Here is a 15,914-nt window from a genome sequence, read left to right on the forward strand (position 1 = left end):
AAACATTGCATATGACCCATTGCCTTGTCACTGTAAGCTTCCCGAAGCATGCTCAATGTCTCCACAGCAGACTTCCCAAGACTAATGCAAAATTTCACATTGGCTCTTTGTTTTAACTTCCAGTCCATGTCAAAATCACAGACTACAGCACACATGTGATCACAAAAACACAAATTTCACAATTTCCGAAGTAAACACAGCGATATCACTGCTATCTCTCACTGTGAATGCAACTATGTGCTGCCATCTGTTGGCACACTACAAAACTAGTCTGGGAACTTTTTGATACCACCTCATATAATGCTCATATTTAATTGCTAAGTTTAAAATCTAGAAAAACAGATAATACTTGAAATATACAGTATAACATAATACTTGAAAATATACAGTAAATGGTATGAAATTATTTCAGCAGTATCAGGTATCATCATTTAACATCTACTTTTCAAGCTGGCATGGGTTGAATGGTTCGACAAGGAACCAGTAAGTTGGATCAGCATTTATAGGAATGTTATTGACACCAGAAGCTTTATAAGTTATTCATATCAGTGTAGGGTGGGATATAAACTTAGAATCCAATGCTATAAAGTAACCTTTTCTTTGACTGTAATATGTATGTTCATATACACTCTATATATAATACATACATATACTATATAATGCATATATACATTATCAAAATATTTACACATTAGTCTCAAAAGAAAAAAAAATCTTTTTTATGCTATGGAAATAAATAAAAACAATATATAATTTTAAAAGTTATACATTACTGAATTTTAATTTGAAATAATCTTGGTTTTTGTTACACAATGTCTTTCTTTTTTAGAGATATACAGAAAATTTGTTAGTATCAATTGACTGAAATTTCCTGTTGTGTCGATGGCAAGTCTTTTACATAATAAAACAGAATTCCAGAAATATTTTATACCAAATATAACAGGACTTTCACCTTATTTTCTTTTTGGGTTTTCTTTATATTTATAAAAAAACTTAAATAATTGGTGATGGTATTATTAAATCAATAAAGGTTTTTATGTTGTAACAATAAAATCTACAATTTTTATTTTTTAGAACCAATTTTTATTTTAAAAAGGAAGCTGGCTAGACAGTTTCAATAACCTTTATCAATTTAATAAAGTATTTTAAGTCAAAAGAAACAATACTCAAATATTTATTTTTTCTCTTGTTTTTGTTTCTCTCTTATTTATACACTGTCATCACTCTTTTCACTCACACACACCATTACAAAAGGTACAGATTGGAATTTGCTAAGAATTTCCATGCTTTTCATTAAACTTTAGGGTTACCAATGAGTCTTTGGTTGTATTCTGTTTTAAGTTAAATGACTGTTTTTTGTTTTTAACTTGCCGACTCCCTTTCCGTTTGAAAGTATCACGAAGGAATTTTAATGGATTTGTTTCAGTATGTCTGTGACTTGTGTGAATGGATGTTCCATTTGGTTGTTCTGTCATGGCAGGAGAGATTTTGGTTGGTGAGAGATCATCTTTTGCTTTCAAAAGCTGTATGTGTGTTGGTTTACCAACTTTTTCTGGTGCCCCATCCCTTGTGTCTCCCTGCTTCTCTAGTTGAGAATGAGCTAAATTTTCAACACTGTTTCCAGAAACTTCAGCTAATGTTTGATTAGTGACATGAAAAGATTTCATAAAAGCTGTCAATTCAGGATCATTTTCAAATCTTTCAAAATTTGGATAACCTGCAATACTCATACATCGTTCTTTATCTCTCGTTTTTTTCTCACGCCGTACTACCTGTGGAATATTCTCCATACTTCGGTAGCTATATTCCCCATCTGAATCATTCAGTAATTTAAAACTGCGGAGATCCACACTGCTTTTGTGACGAGTAAATTTATCACGAAGAGGCTTACTAAATTGTTTAAAAATAGAATTTCCTTCATTGCCACTGATATTTGTTACGCTGGAGTTCATGTTAGAGTTTATATTCGACTGAGAACTTGTCATGTCAGAATTACTAGAATACCTCTCAGATCTTTTGCTAGTTATATCTGACTTAGTGCTACTTGCTAAGTCTGAAGAGTTCACTGAATATTTCTCATGCAGAGACTGAGTCATTCCATTAGAGTCCATTTTACTTTGGATATCAGTTATTGAAGATTGTAAAATATGTATCCGTTTATATAACTGTTTTATTTGTAGGTCTTGACGACTGATTACACTGTCTTTCTGCTCCATCAGGCGTACAATATTCTTTTGTTCCCGGTGCAGCTTGCCTTCTAAGTATAGAAGGCTAGATAAGACTTTGGAAAGATTGTGGTCATATTCACTGCCAAGCTGCTTTATAGCATTGTCTTTTTCAATAAGTTGCTGACGTAGCTTATAGATAAGCTGGCCAGGCACAACACACTGGTCATCCTCTGCCATATTGGAACAAACTTCTAGATCCAGATCTGAACAAGATTTGCTTGCCTCTTTCATCTATTAAAAGAAAAGAAAGTAAAACAAACCCATTAATGTATGACAAATTATAATATATATGTATTAAAAAAAAAGAAAATATTTCAAATAAGCCAAATACTTTCAATAAAAAAATAATAGATGAATAAAATTTTTTAAAAAAACCCCAAACTGGTGGATGACATACTGCAGGTGTACTAGTCATTAAAATTTCTGATTAACAAAATACTTGTATTTCATAAGATAAGCAAATAAGGATTTCTTTCCAAGGATTATAGGAGATATGAATTACTGTTACCTACTCTAGAGGTAAGTTTGAAGAGAAATGGAATTAAATATCATTAAGCCAAAAAGATTATTTGCAAAAACAGTGCTTTAGCAAAAGTAAATAAATCACAGTTTGTTGGGTTTGGTTATATTTCAAGAGGGTAGATGATTATGTTATGAAGTCACTAGTTCAAATTCTGTACCCTTTGCTATTGTGAAACAAAATATACGAATATATTGCTCTACTTGTCTCAACAATGCTGAAAATAGATATCCAAGAATGATTAACCTTGCAAAATACATTGAGATGTAAAAAAGCATGTGTTCTCGTTATTTCAAGAGGCTTACCCAATTGTAGAATCACCCAATCCATGCATGAACAAATGTAGATGCAACACACACACACAAAGTACCACTTAGCTTTGGGTTTAATAATAGCTGTTATACTTCAAAGCAACAGACACTTCACATACACCCCTCTCACTATCAGACAAACTGCTTAACAGCTGGGCAGGATTTGTTATTATTGTCATGACATTAAGAAGATCGTTCTAATAATTTCTTAGTAATCATTGTGAAAACTAATACGAAGTGGTGGAAGTTACAAGTTTAGGAATGAAAATGTCTAGTCCTGATGCTCTGTTAAATGGTTTCAGGCAATCCTACCCTATCTCAGCAGTTAGTGATAGTAGACGAAAATATTTTGCTAATATTTCTATCACTAAGATATTTCCATAATGTATCATTCTTTTACTATAAGACTGGCCAACTTGGTGTCTTAAAAATTGGATAGTGTAGGCACGATACACTGTCTGGAGAAGAAAATAAAAAAGAGAACAATCAACACCTGTATGGGACTGGTACTTTACTAACCCAAGGTCAATGAATAAAGGCAAAGCTGAGGTCAGTGAGGTTGAAACTAATATTATTTGTTGCCCAAATGATTCTGCCAATTTGTCACCTTACAATACAATACAAACAAACATATCAACATAAATATTTCATATGTGCTTCTGTGCTTCTGTATTTATTAATTCTAAAAATATAAGAGAGTAATATAAAACAAAACCCTCTAAGAGGGAATAACAATTACAACTATACTCACTTTCAAATTACACTCAAAACTAAAAAGTTTGACTTTCCACTCATGCCAACCCTTCTGGTTTCAGCTATATGCTGAAGCAGGTTTCACTCAAAATATCCAATAACCTACTCTCACTTTATATAAGAGCTTTTCTAGATAGTAGGACTTCTTTCTTTGTCATCACATTCTTTAACTCTTGAGCACTCAGATAATTCTGTTAAATCTAACGCTCATCATTTTTTCACATTGATTTTAGTGAATCATGCATCATTTTGTACTTTCAAGATCTCAATGATATGATTGCTTATTTTTAGAGTGACATTGTAGGAGAGATGTGAGAGGTCAGATCTGGCCAGTCTGAACAGAAAACAAAATATTTGGGCTGGATATGGCCAGTTTAAACTGCTAAGGAGGTAAGTATAGTAACTTGTCACCCTTTGTATTTCTACTTTGTTCGCAATGTCTTTCATCATAGATGCCAGATAGGAAAAAACCTACCTGACTTTTCTTACCAATGAAGATCATAGGACAATCTTTACAAAAGCCCAGCTGATAGTCAGATCCAATGTATGACTGATGATGGCTTTTCAACACAAGCCCTCAAGCATGTAGTTTGCAGTCTTTGGCTAATTTTATTCTTCCTACATCTCAAACAAACATGGTTGAGTGAACATAATATTCTTATTTCATTTATCTCCAACAGGCAATTTTGCTTGTTGCAAAGGCTAGGTCAAAGAATTGGAGGAATTATTAATAGGTATAGTTGTGTTGTTAAGAAGTTTACTTTGCAGCTAAGTGGTTTCAGGAAGCCTGTCATATATACCATCATCATCATCATTGTTTAACGTCCGCTTTCCATGCTAGCATATTTTTAATGACCATATTTTTAATGAAGTACACTGCTATGTGGTTTAGAAATTATAGTTTTGAAAATAATCAAGAATTTGGAATTGTAATTCAACTTTAAATTGGAACTTTATCATTATTGTGCTTTGAACATAACTAAATGAAAAGTTCTTAAGCTTTTTGATACCAACCAGTGTGAGACTACCTCTGGTTCTATGATAAAAAGCTTGTGTTTTAAAATGATTCAAATTAAAACCTTCCATCAAAATTTCAAGTTAATTTATAATTCAAACACCAGCTTAATAATGACAAAGTTCTTAAATTCTTACCTATATTCAAAATTAATTGAAATAAAGGCAATATATTTCAGTAGAAATATAGTTAACGAATCAGTATATTTCAAGAGAAATAAGGTAAGAAGGTCACATAAGATTATTATGTTTTTAAATAGGAACACTTTCAAACAAGAGGTTTTGTATCATAAAATCAGAGGTGATCTCAAATGTATTAGCAGCAAAAGGGTTTAGAAAAACAGTGTGTTGCAGTAGGAAATAAAAGTATTTATCATCTATTCATTCTTATGAACGTATTTATTGAGATAAGTTTATCACAATAAATAAGATAGATTACAAGATAAGTTTATCACTACTGAGAGCAGAGTGGTGGTGGTTGGGAAAGTTAAAGAAGAAAAATAACAGCCAAAGCATTTATGTCTGTAAGAGATAAATAATAGACTAATGATATTTATCATCACACTTGGTAAACTTCATGAATAGGAGAATTTAGCAAATAGGAAGTTTGTTATTGACTAAATAGTTAAATATTTATACTGTCGCATTGATTTATATATATTTTTTTTATAGTTTCAGCTTACAGCTGCGGCCATGCTGATGCACTGCCATATATATATATATATATATATATATATATATATATGCGCACACACACACAAACATTGCATGTACAGGACTATTTATTTATACATAGTGTGTGTGTGTGTGTGTGTAATCCTGGACAAGATGTTTTTGAAGAAGGCTAGCTGTTGCCCACTGAGGCAAGATTCCCTTCTTTATTACTGATGTTTATCTAAGGAAAAGGCCACCAAGTTGGGCCAAAATAGCTTGGCACCAGTGTCATTGTAATCATTGCTGTGGAAACACAAAGAGCCAAAACAGATACCATAAGGCATCTTACTCAACTCTCTAACAATCCAGTAACCTGGGTTGTGTGTGTGTCAGCATGTATGTTCATGCATACATGCACATATTAGCATAATCATTTTACATTAGCCTTTCTGTGCTGCAATTGGTTAAACAGGTGGGAATCATATCTCGCTGATACATCCCACTTTTTGTGCATTTAACTGGATATACAGAGGACATTTCATTGTGGTACCAGTACTAGAGGTTGCCCTGTCCTTGGTAGTTCTCTCCATTGTCTTCTTTTGTTCACTAGCGCCCAAAGACCAGCTTGTCCTTTGCGAAGGGCATGAAAGAGAACCAGAATAAGAGTAACAGAAAAGACAGTATAAGGAAAAGATGGACTGACAGGCAACTGTGATTGTTAGTAAGGAGATTAGATACAAATAGCATGACTGGGCATGAGAAAACTATTGGAAGGAGATAGATGGAGATAGAGAGAGAGAAATGAAAATGAGTGTTGGGAGATGGAAGTGATGGATGTCAATCATGAGTGATAGGGGAGAGATTAATGGTAGAAAAAAGTTGAGGTTTATTGATCTTTCATTAATTCTTTACGTTTCTGCTTGAAGCCTTGCTCTATTTTCTTGCGTTTTATTCCATCTGCTCACCCGTTTGCCTATCTCTTACCTATGTAGCTATCTAACCTACACCTACATTTTTCCTGTGCTCTCCCAGCACAGCCACTTTTTTCTCCTTCCACGTTCCTACAGTGTGACAGAAAGAATAGGAAAAGGGATATATATATATATATATATATATATATATATATATATATATGACATTTCATATATATATACATACATACATGAAATTAATGTACATATATAATCAACCGTAAAAACCATGTAAAAACAGACACGAAGCATGGTGCAGGCTCCTGCCTGGCCAGCTCTGGTCAAACTGTGCAACTCATGCCAACATGGAAGGAGGACGTTAAACGATAATGATGATGCATATAAGTGCGTGTGTGTGTATGCAAAAATTTAAAGAAAGCAACTTCAAAATACTACAAAGAAACATGAACCTATCTTAATATAAATGAACATTATATTACATGACAGCTGAAGAATTTTGCAGCAAGTAAAAGTGGTCAAATACTCTGAAGGAATGTGATACAGAGGAGATAGAACATTGATTATGACAAGTGTATGGCAGGAGCTTTGGCTGATATCGGCCACCCACTCTCCCACCCCAAAGTTTATGCAGAGTGAGTGAGTGAGTGAGTGAGTGAGTGAGTGAGTGAGTGAGTGAGTGAGTGAGTGAGTGAGTGAGTGAGTGAGTGAGTGAGTGAGTGAGTGAGTGAGTGAGTGAGTGAGTGAGTGAGTGAGTGAGTGAGTGAGTGAGTGAGTGAGTGAGTGAGTGAGTGAGTGAGTGAGTGAGTGAGTGAGTGAGTGAGTGAGTGAGTGAGTGAGTGAGTGAGTGAGTGAGTGAGTGAGTGAGTGAGTGAGTGAGTGAGTGAGTGAGTGAGTGAGTGAGTGAGTGAGTGAGTGAGTGAGTGAGTGAGTGAGTGAGTGAGTGAGTGAGTGAGTGAGTGAGTGAGTGAGTGAGTGAGTGAGTGAGTGAGTGAGTGAGTGAGTGAGTGAGTGAGTGAGTGAGTGAGTGAGTGAGTGAGTGAGTGAGTGAGTGAGTGAGTGAGTGAGTGAGTGAGTGAGTGAGTGAGTGAGTGAGTGAGTGAGTGAGTGAGTGAGTGAGTGAGTGAGTGAGTGAGTGAGTGAGTGAGTGAGTGAGTGAGTGAGTGAGTGAGTGAGTGAGTGAGTGAGTGAGTGAGTGAGTGAGTGAGTGAGTGAGTGAGTGAGTGAGTGAGTGAGTGAGTGAGTGAGTGAGTGAGTGAGTGAGTGAGTGAGTGAGTGAGTGAGTGAGTGAGTGAGTGAGTGAGTGAGTGAGTGAGTGAGTGAGTGAGTGAGTGAGTGAGTGAGTGAGTGAGTGAGTGAGTGAGTGAGTGAGTGAGTGAGTGAGTGAGTGAGTGAGTGAGTTCAAACTATGAATACAAATCTCTTTATTTTTATTCAGGTGATGGGCATTTAACAAGGCAAGACATGTTTCTTTTGAGTTTTGAAATCAAGAGTGGATGTTTTTCAGATACATATGTAATTAGGTTAATTTTTAAATAATCAAGAATTTGGGATTTTATTCAAATTACCTGTTCATAATTAAGTTGGTATTTAGAACACAATAAAAACAAGTCGTACGTAAAAACTGTGATAAGCAAGTATTAACTTAAAATTATGAACAATTTAAAAGTGAAGAGAATAAAGGGCACGAACAAGTGAAATGCTGTGCTGGAGAAGACCCCCACCTAACCCATGCAAGCATGGAAAAAGATGGTCATAAAAAATTAGGATGGAAGTGATGGAGAAAGGGGTGTTTAATAACCTAAATTTGGGTTTCTCTTGTTCATTTTGCCCAGAGCTCTCAGAAAAGTTAAAACATGTTAACAGCTGTCCATCTCATACATAACATCATTGTGGAAAGGTGATAACATTGATAGTAGTGATGGTGATGATAATGATGATATGTGTACTATTTATATGCATTAAATATTTATAGACATGATTAGATTAGTTCATCCTTAAAACTAGTTCCTGGGAGATTACATAAATTTAGGCTGTGATGAATAGAGAGGTAGTCAAACCAGCCGAGAGGTCAACAGTCCACCTCCTGGTAACAATACTGTGTTGTCAGTGTCCAGGAAACTTAGCAGTAAATAGACAGGTGCTAAAATGTAGGAAAATCTCACAACCTAAGATGTTTTAGTAGTGACTTTAGTATATCCATAACTATATTCTCCAAGTCTGTCCTTGTTTTTTTGAGACAATTAAGTGTGATCTGAGGAAGACTTGGCTGCTATTTCTAGTAAACTGACAAGCTACATAGTGGTTTCCTTGTTAGCAAATGGTAACACCGTAAAAATGGTCTGTTAGCTAGGAGTATTGGATTCAAGTCCTGTTGGCACATAGCTAAGAGAATGATGAGCTACATTACACTAATTTGCCCTTGAGTATTCCCAAAATCCAGATGCTTAAGGAACTCACCATATAACTCAGCTATTCCAGAATTTCTCAAAGTATAATTTAACCCTTTAGCACTTACATTTTGTTAAAAGTAAAAGGGTAAAGACCATTTTTGGTCATGAATGACCATGGGATTGCACTTAGAAAGTCTGAGCAAGTTTGTTTTTGGAAAGCCAGCAGTCACCCACGCATACCATCCTCCCCTCTCCACACTAGCGATGTTATCCAAGGGAAGAGCAAAGGCTGATACAGCTTGGCACCAGTGACGTTGCAACGCATTTCTACAGTTGAGTGAACTGGAGGAACGTGAACAATTGTTTTGCTTAAGAACACAACACACAGCCCAGACCGGGAATCAAACTCACTACCTCATGATTGTGAGCCCAATGCTCAAACCATTGAACCATCATGCTGTTAAAAGTAATGGTTATTTAATCACGTTTTGAATTAATTATGCATTATCTGGTAGCTTTGAAATTTTGATGAGGTATCTTAATTTTTAGAATGATTTTGTAGGGTTGGTGTGAGAGGTCAGATCTGGCTAGTTTGAACATAAAGTAGCTGGAATATTTTGGCTGGATATGGCCAGTTTAAATGCTAAAGGGTTAAGTAAGATGATCTAACCAAATCCTTATGGGTTTATAAAAGAACAGATTCCCCTTACTTTCAGTATGTTCTATGTAATGTTTGGTTATGAGATGATGACAATATTATATCCAAAAAGGGCGGTGAGCTGGCAGAATTGTTAGCATGCCAGGTGAAATGCTTAGCAGTAGTTCGTCTGTCGTTACGTTCTGAGTTCAAATTCTGCTGAGGTCGACTTTGCCTTTCATCCTTTCGGGGTCAATTAAATAAGTACCAGTTATGCACTGGAGTTGATGTAATCAACTTAAACCCTTTGTCTGCCCCTGTTTGTCCCCTCTATGTTTAGCCCCCCCTTCTCCCTGTGGGCAATAAAGAAATATATCCAAAAAGTGTATCCACAAAAGACGAATATTTTCCATATACTGCTAGTTCCCATAGAAACTCTACTTCACACTTGTATAGTCAGCCAATTTAGAAACATGATTATTGCCTAATCCAATGTCCAGCTTGTGTAAGTGTGTGAGAGAGTGAGAAACAGAGAGAGAATGAGAAAAAAAAGAGAGAGAGATTGTATGGCCCACCAGAAGAAACAAATAAATCTGAATTAAGTGACTTATCAAATCTCCATGGCAAATAGCCTAAATACTAAACCAGTGAAAATAAAATATGTCTGGCAACTAAATATTAAGATAAAATGCTAATGAAAAAAAAACAAAAAAAAACAGCAACAATATGTAAATAGGGTGCAAAGACAAACATTATAAAGGTGTTTATGTTCAACAGGAAATGCTAGATGTATGGTGGGAATTAAATGACAAAGGTAAAATATAAGCTTTTTTTTAAGAATAAAGGTGTGCAAGAAAAAGAAATTAGAAGTTCTTTTCCCACTCAACCCCTTTAAGATGACCGGGCCACTTGTTCTGCCAATTTTTTACTACAAAGAAGAAAGGACCAATGTTTTTAAGAATGTGTGTGTGTGTGTGTGTGTATACATACATACTTTATCCATTATGATTCAGAGTTTGTATTTTATTTTACAGAATTTTAAATAATATGCTTTTGGATCTGATGATGATGATGATGATAATAATCCAAAGTTTCTTTTTTACAGCTAAAGCTCTTTCTCAGCACCAACCTCTGTAAACAGTGGACTGGACTTATGATGTTACCAGAGAGAGTACATGAGTGAGCTAGCAAGTGAGGGAAATCCTATATTAAAAAAATCCCACCTGAAGTGAGGTTAGAATATATTAGCTAAATTAGTCATTAGGTCTGTTCTTAACATCATCATATCTTAGGTTAAACAGCAACTAACCTGTTTTTATAATGATGCTTCATAGATTTTGAAACAAGAGCTTGATTACTTCATTAAAGCATTACAAATAAAGAGGATGCTTCCAAAGTTGTGTGTGTGTGTGTGTGTGTGTGTGTGTGTGTGTGTGTGTGAGAGCAATGTAATGAAATTTTTTTCTCATTTCCTTTTAAGGCTGGATTTCATAAAGTTCTTCCCAGCAAAATTCTGCTAAAGACATAGCTAAATCTGCAAACATCAATGTAGAAGAATGTACCAACATTCTTCTCAATTCATATCTTAAGTCCTATAAAAATCACAAAAACATCCAAAAAGAATGTTTTTGATTAAGAATATCATCCAATCAATATTTGGTATGAAGACTAAAGAAAGACTTGCTTTCCCACCTGCATCCTATATATTTATTTAATCAATTTAAAAAAAAAAATATATAGAAAGAAATTTCTTAAAATTAGTTGTTTCCATTGATTTCTGAGACCTGAATAATATAGGTTTTTATAGAATAAGGTAATTTACCAAAACCACAGAATATCAGATAAGCAGTTATATTATACCAAATGTAATTAATGAGTATTCATGTTGGCTATATTCTAAAATAGGACAATAACTGAATTTTAACTTGGAATCTTAAAAATCATACGGCTGAACCCTTGAATCAATAAAATTAAATTATATATATATATATATATATATATATATATATATATATATATATATTTATATATATATATATATATATATATTTATATATATATATATATTTATATATATATATATACATACACACACATATATGGTAATATCAAAGTGAGAATGAGTGTTCAACAATGCATTGGTGGATAAATATAGTCATTCAAAATGGAGACAAGCACCAACATGTGCAACAATTGCGAAGATCTCTTCACATGAAACCATTAGTCACTTTGTGAACCCACAAATAAAGTGTGTGTGTGTACGAACACATTTTAACTTTTACAAGAAGTGGAGTGGCAGTGATTTAAGTTTCAACTTGCCAGCCTTAATCAGGCGGATATTTTGAAGTCACTCTCATTCCTCTTGTGAAAGTTTAATAATATTGAGCAATTCTTCAATTTAATGCTAAGTTGTTTTTATATATTACTTGACATAAAAGCAAACACACACACATATATATGTGACACTGACATATTGTCTCCAGTAGTTTCGAAAGGACAATCCCAAGGGATATCTTCATAATGCAACTAATTTTCCAGTTGTAGTAATACTAACACAATGGTGCACTAAACATTATCAGACTATAGAACATAACTATAAGTGTATTTTCAAACTAGTTTTATGGCTAGTGCAACACAGTGACACTTAAGCAGTGAATTTATTATTTAAACTTACCAAAGTTTGTGATTTAGGCTGAAAAAAATGAAAAAAAGTACTCTAAAAAAAATATTTTTAGCCACTCGATACCCACTCAGATTAGATAATAATGAGCAATTATAACATCACAAAAGTGGAAATTAGCAGAACAATTTTAAAAAGAAAAGATATTGATGAGAAATCCTTAACATGCAGCATAATTTTTATTTGAGACCTTTGGCCATTCAGCAGATTACATTTATTGTACATAAGGATTTCAGAATCGAGAATACTAATTTCATCTCACCTTACATAAATCTAAGTAGTATTATATAGCATATTTATCATTATACATCAATTCTGTGTGAAGAACTTGAGGGGAAAATATCCATAAATGGCATAAGTTTCACAGTAACAAAATTTGTTTTAACCCTTCAACATTCAGATTACAGTGTCAAACATAATGCTTATTTATTCACATGGTCTTGAATTAATTACACATTATCTATTAGCTTTGAGATTTCAATGGTGTGATTGCTTATTTTTAGAATGACATTGCAGGGTAGGTGTGACGTGCTGGACCTGACTAGTTTGAACATAAAGCAGGTAGAATATTTGGGCTGATAATGCTAAAGGAATAATTTTTTGTATAAACTGTTTGAAGTTATGAGGATATTTAATGCTAAACAGCCTTTGCCTTTCCTCATTTCATTATACAACAAATGATATATATTAGTTGGTGACGTAATATTTTTCAAAGTATATCAAATGATTAAAAACAAAAATTATTTGACTTAATCAAAAAAATGCTATTTATTCATTTATTTACAAAACTTAACATAGAAATAATTTTTTCTGTGTTATATTTAATTATAATTAAAATGCAATCATCTGTAGAACCAAAAGCAATACCACATAAAAATAAAATCAAAAACTTAATACATACACTACCCTTCTCCAACCTCACAAAGCCTATTGACATGTGAATGTATGAACTTGCATAAATGTGTACAAGTATTGACAATACCACCAGTTACTGAGCTTTTGGTGAAAAAAAAAAATGCTGTACTTAAAAACAAGTACATGTTGATGACAGGAAGAGCATCTAACCATAAAATGCTGCTTTAAATTGTGCCCTTCTAACCAATGCTAGCATGGTAAAAAGGAGGTAAACAAAAACAATTTTGAAATATTAAATGTGCCCCCAAAATTTATTCAGTGATATTGGGACCGTTTCCTGACCAAGAAAGGTCATCTTAATTAGTATCAGAATTTCAAGTTTGAAAAATCTATCTATTACTGTTGAGAAAGAAAAAAAAAATTAATAAGATAAAGAAAAATGAGTTTTAATTTTCTTGAAATCTGATTAAGTAGCTTAATGCAACATGACTGAATAGTTTCTGAAACATCAATAGCAATGGAGATACCCCATGGAAAAATGTCAGTCAAGATGCTTTCCACTAATTACGTAAAATTTAATGTTGGAAAATAAAATAAAAATCTATAAAACGTGAAGATTATCTATTCGGTGACTACAACCAACTAAAGATCAATGAAAAATATAATAAAAATGTGTAGCTGTGTGTTTTTATGTGGGGTATGGTTGAGTGCATGCATGGGGTAACATGTTTTATTTTTTTTTTTTAAGAAGTGTGTATGGTCTATAAAGTTAAAGTTATTGTTATAGATTAAGTTTAAATAAATGTCTTTCATCAAGTAATATTTATTAGCATGGTACAGTAGAATACAGCAAAAGGCTTAGGTTACGAGTAATACTCAGCAGGATTTCTACAACATTGTTCTAAAATACTCATGTTCTTTGTAGGAGAGGGAAACTGATTATAGAGATACATTACAAATGAATCATGCCAGCAAGATGATTGTGACATATTTTGAGGGGATACTATTCAAGATATATATATATATATATACTACAAGGGAAGTGAATTAACTAGTGAGTCACATTATCGAATAAGATAAGCTACGAAAATAAAATAAAAGTACAATTTTAAAGACAGTGAATATATTATCTAAATTCTACCAATGAACAGGCTATAAAACTTCAACTAAGACTAGGAGTGGAGAACAGCAGTATCATTAGGAAACAAGTTTTTGTGAAGTTGGTACCATAGAAAGGATTGGCAGGAACTTTCTCCAGCTGCCTACACAATGATTCACTAATAACACACACACACACACACAAGGCATTGCTGAAAACATTGTTATTGTCCTGACCTAGAATATCTGATGTATTTTTCCTTATGCACTTCAAGTTGCTAATGTAATATGAACAGAACTCTGTGTTTTGATAACCATTAAACACTTTATATTTTAATAATCAGCAACTTGTATATTGAACAAAGTATACTTAATGGACATGCTTCATAAATACTGATAGAAACTGTGTACTATGAGAAGAAATTAACAATACTTAACCATAAATAAGTAAAATTATGAAAATATGTTTCAAAATAACAGCTTATTTTATTGAACAACATTTTAGAGAGTTAAAGAAATATCAGGGATTCTTTTAATGTAATATTTCAGAGAAAATATAACTTTAGTATCCATATTAATATACTTTAGTATTCATTTGTAGAATGAAACTTTTTAAATTAAATATTTTAAAGAAATATATAGCCTAATTAGAAGACTAAACCATGTAAGATTTTATAAGAGTAATTAAGCGAAAATAATGATTTTAAATTTATAGAAAAAAAAATTACGGTAAAACAAAATTTACTATAAAACCATTACTGTGTAAAGAAACTTCAATAAACTTTGAAAAACACTGATCTGTGAATTTAAGTATTTCTCTACAATGTGTTCTCGAAGGAGAATGAAAACAGCAGGGAAATCTATTTTTTACCCTTTTTGTTACCATATTTCTGTTGAAATATACTGGCTTTATTTCAATTACTTTTGGATATAATGAAGTTAACAATTTTATTATTACTAAATTGGTTTTTGAGGCAGCGAGCTGGCAGAATTGTTAGCACACTGGACAAAATGCTTAGCATTATTTTGTCCATCTCTATGTTCTCAGTTCAAATTTTGCTAAAGCTGACTTTGCCTTTTATCTTTTTGGGGTTGAAAAAATAAGCACCAATACTGGGGTTGATGTAACAAACTAACACCCTCCCGCAAAACTTCAGGCCTTGTACCTATTAGTAGAAAGGATTGTTAAGCTTGTGTTTGGAGCATAAACATGACATTTTAATGAAAGATTTTAATTTAGAGAATTTTAAAGCAAAAAAATTTGTATCATAGAACCAAGGGTGGTCTCAGACATGTTGATATCAAAAGGGTTTAATAGTTAAATAAACAGTGATGTTTAAATGTTTTGTATTCATAGTATATTTATGAAAACATACTTGGCTGTACAACACGCCCACCACCATTATTTAAAAAAAATAAGAGTTATGTTTTTCTTAATTTAAAACATAAAATATGCTAATTTGAAGCACATTGTTAGGAAAACAAAGTTGCTTTTGACAAAAATAGACTTGGTTGATGCTGTATAGCCACAAGTCAACCTTGATTGAGTGTTCTTAGCTATAACAATCTTGTCTCTTTTTCAAAAACAGTTTATAGAACTGCATCACTCAATATGTCCATATCTATTTCTCTAGACGTGATTTGATGGGGACTTGCCTGCTATTTCTAGGTCAACCATTCACAGAGAAGTTACCAAACCTAAAATACAACTACCACCACTACTGCCTTCTTCATCTCAAATTTAATTTGATTTAATTGTCTAATTAAATTCAATTATTTTTACAAGGTTATGAAAAATGTGGCATATTTCAAGAGGCTTCATAGTACATAAAACAAATGATG

At 33.0% G+C, this 15,914-nt stretch overlaps 1 protein-coding gene across 27 annotated transcripts in view; it reads right to left on the reverse strand.

Moving 5' to 3' along the window:
* Window positions 1-753: 753 nt before the first annotated feature.
* LOC106874564 (uncharacterized) overlaps window positions 754-15,914 on the reverse strand; it is a 268,447-nt gene continuing 253,286 nt past the window's right edge. For 14 of the 27 annotated variants that reach the window (XM_052967832.2, XM_089353099.1, XM_052967857.2 and 11 more), the window contains one exon: window positions 754-2,459. In XM_052967832.2, the coding sequence (XP_052823792.1) occupies window positions 1,272-2,459 (1,188 nt within the window). In that variant the 3' untranslated portion in view covers window positions 754-1,271. Of the gene's footprint in view, window positions 2,460-12,113; window positions 12,132-15,914 lie in introns of all 27 variants that reach the window. The other 13 variants (XM_052967814.2, XM_052967813.2, XM_089353081.1 and 10 more) reach the window with 1 other exon arrangement.

This window comes from Octopus bimaculoides, chromosome 1 (genome assembly GCF_046866305.1).
Source record: "Octopus bimaculoides isolate indiv1 chromosome 1, ASM4686630v1, whole genome shotgun sequence".
Classification (NCBI taxonomy): domain Eukaryota; kingdom Metazoa; phylum Mollusca; class Cephalopoda; order Octopoda; family Octopodidae; genus Octopus; species Octopus bimaculoides.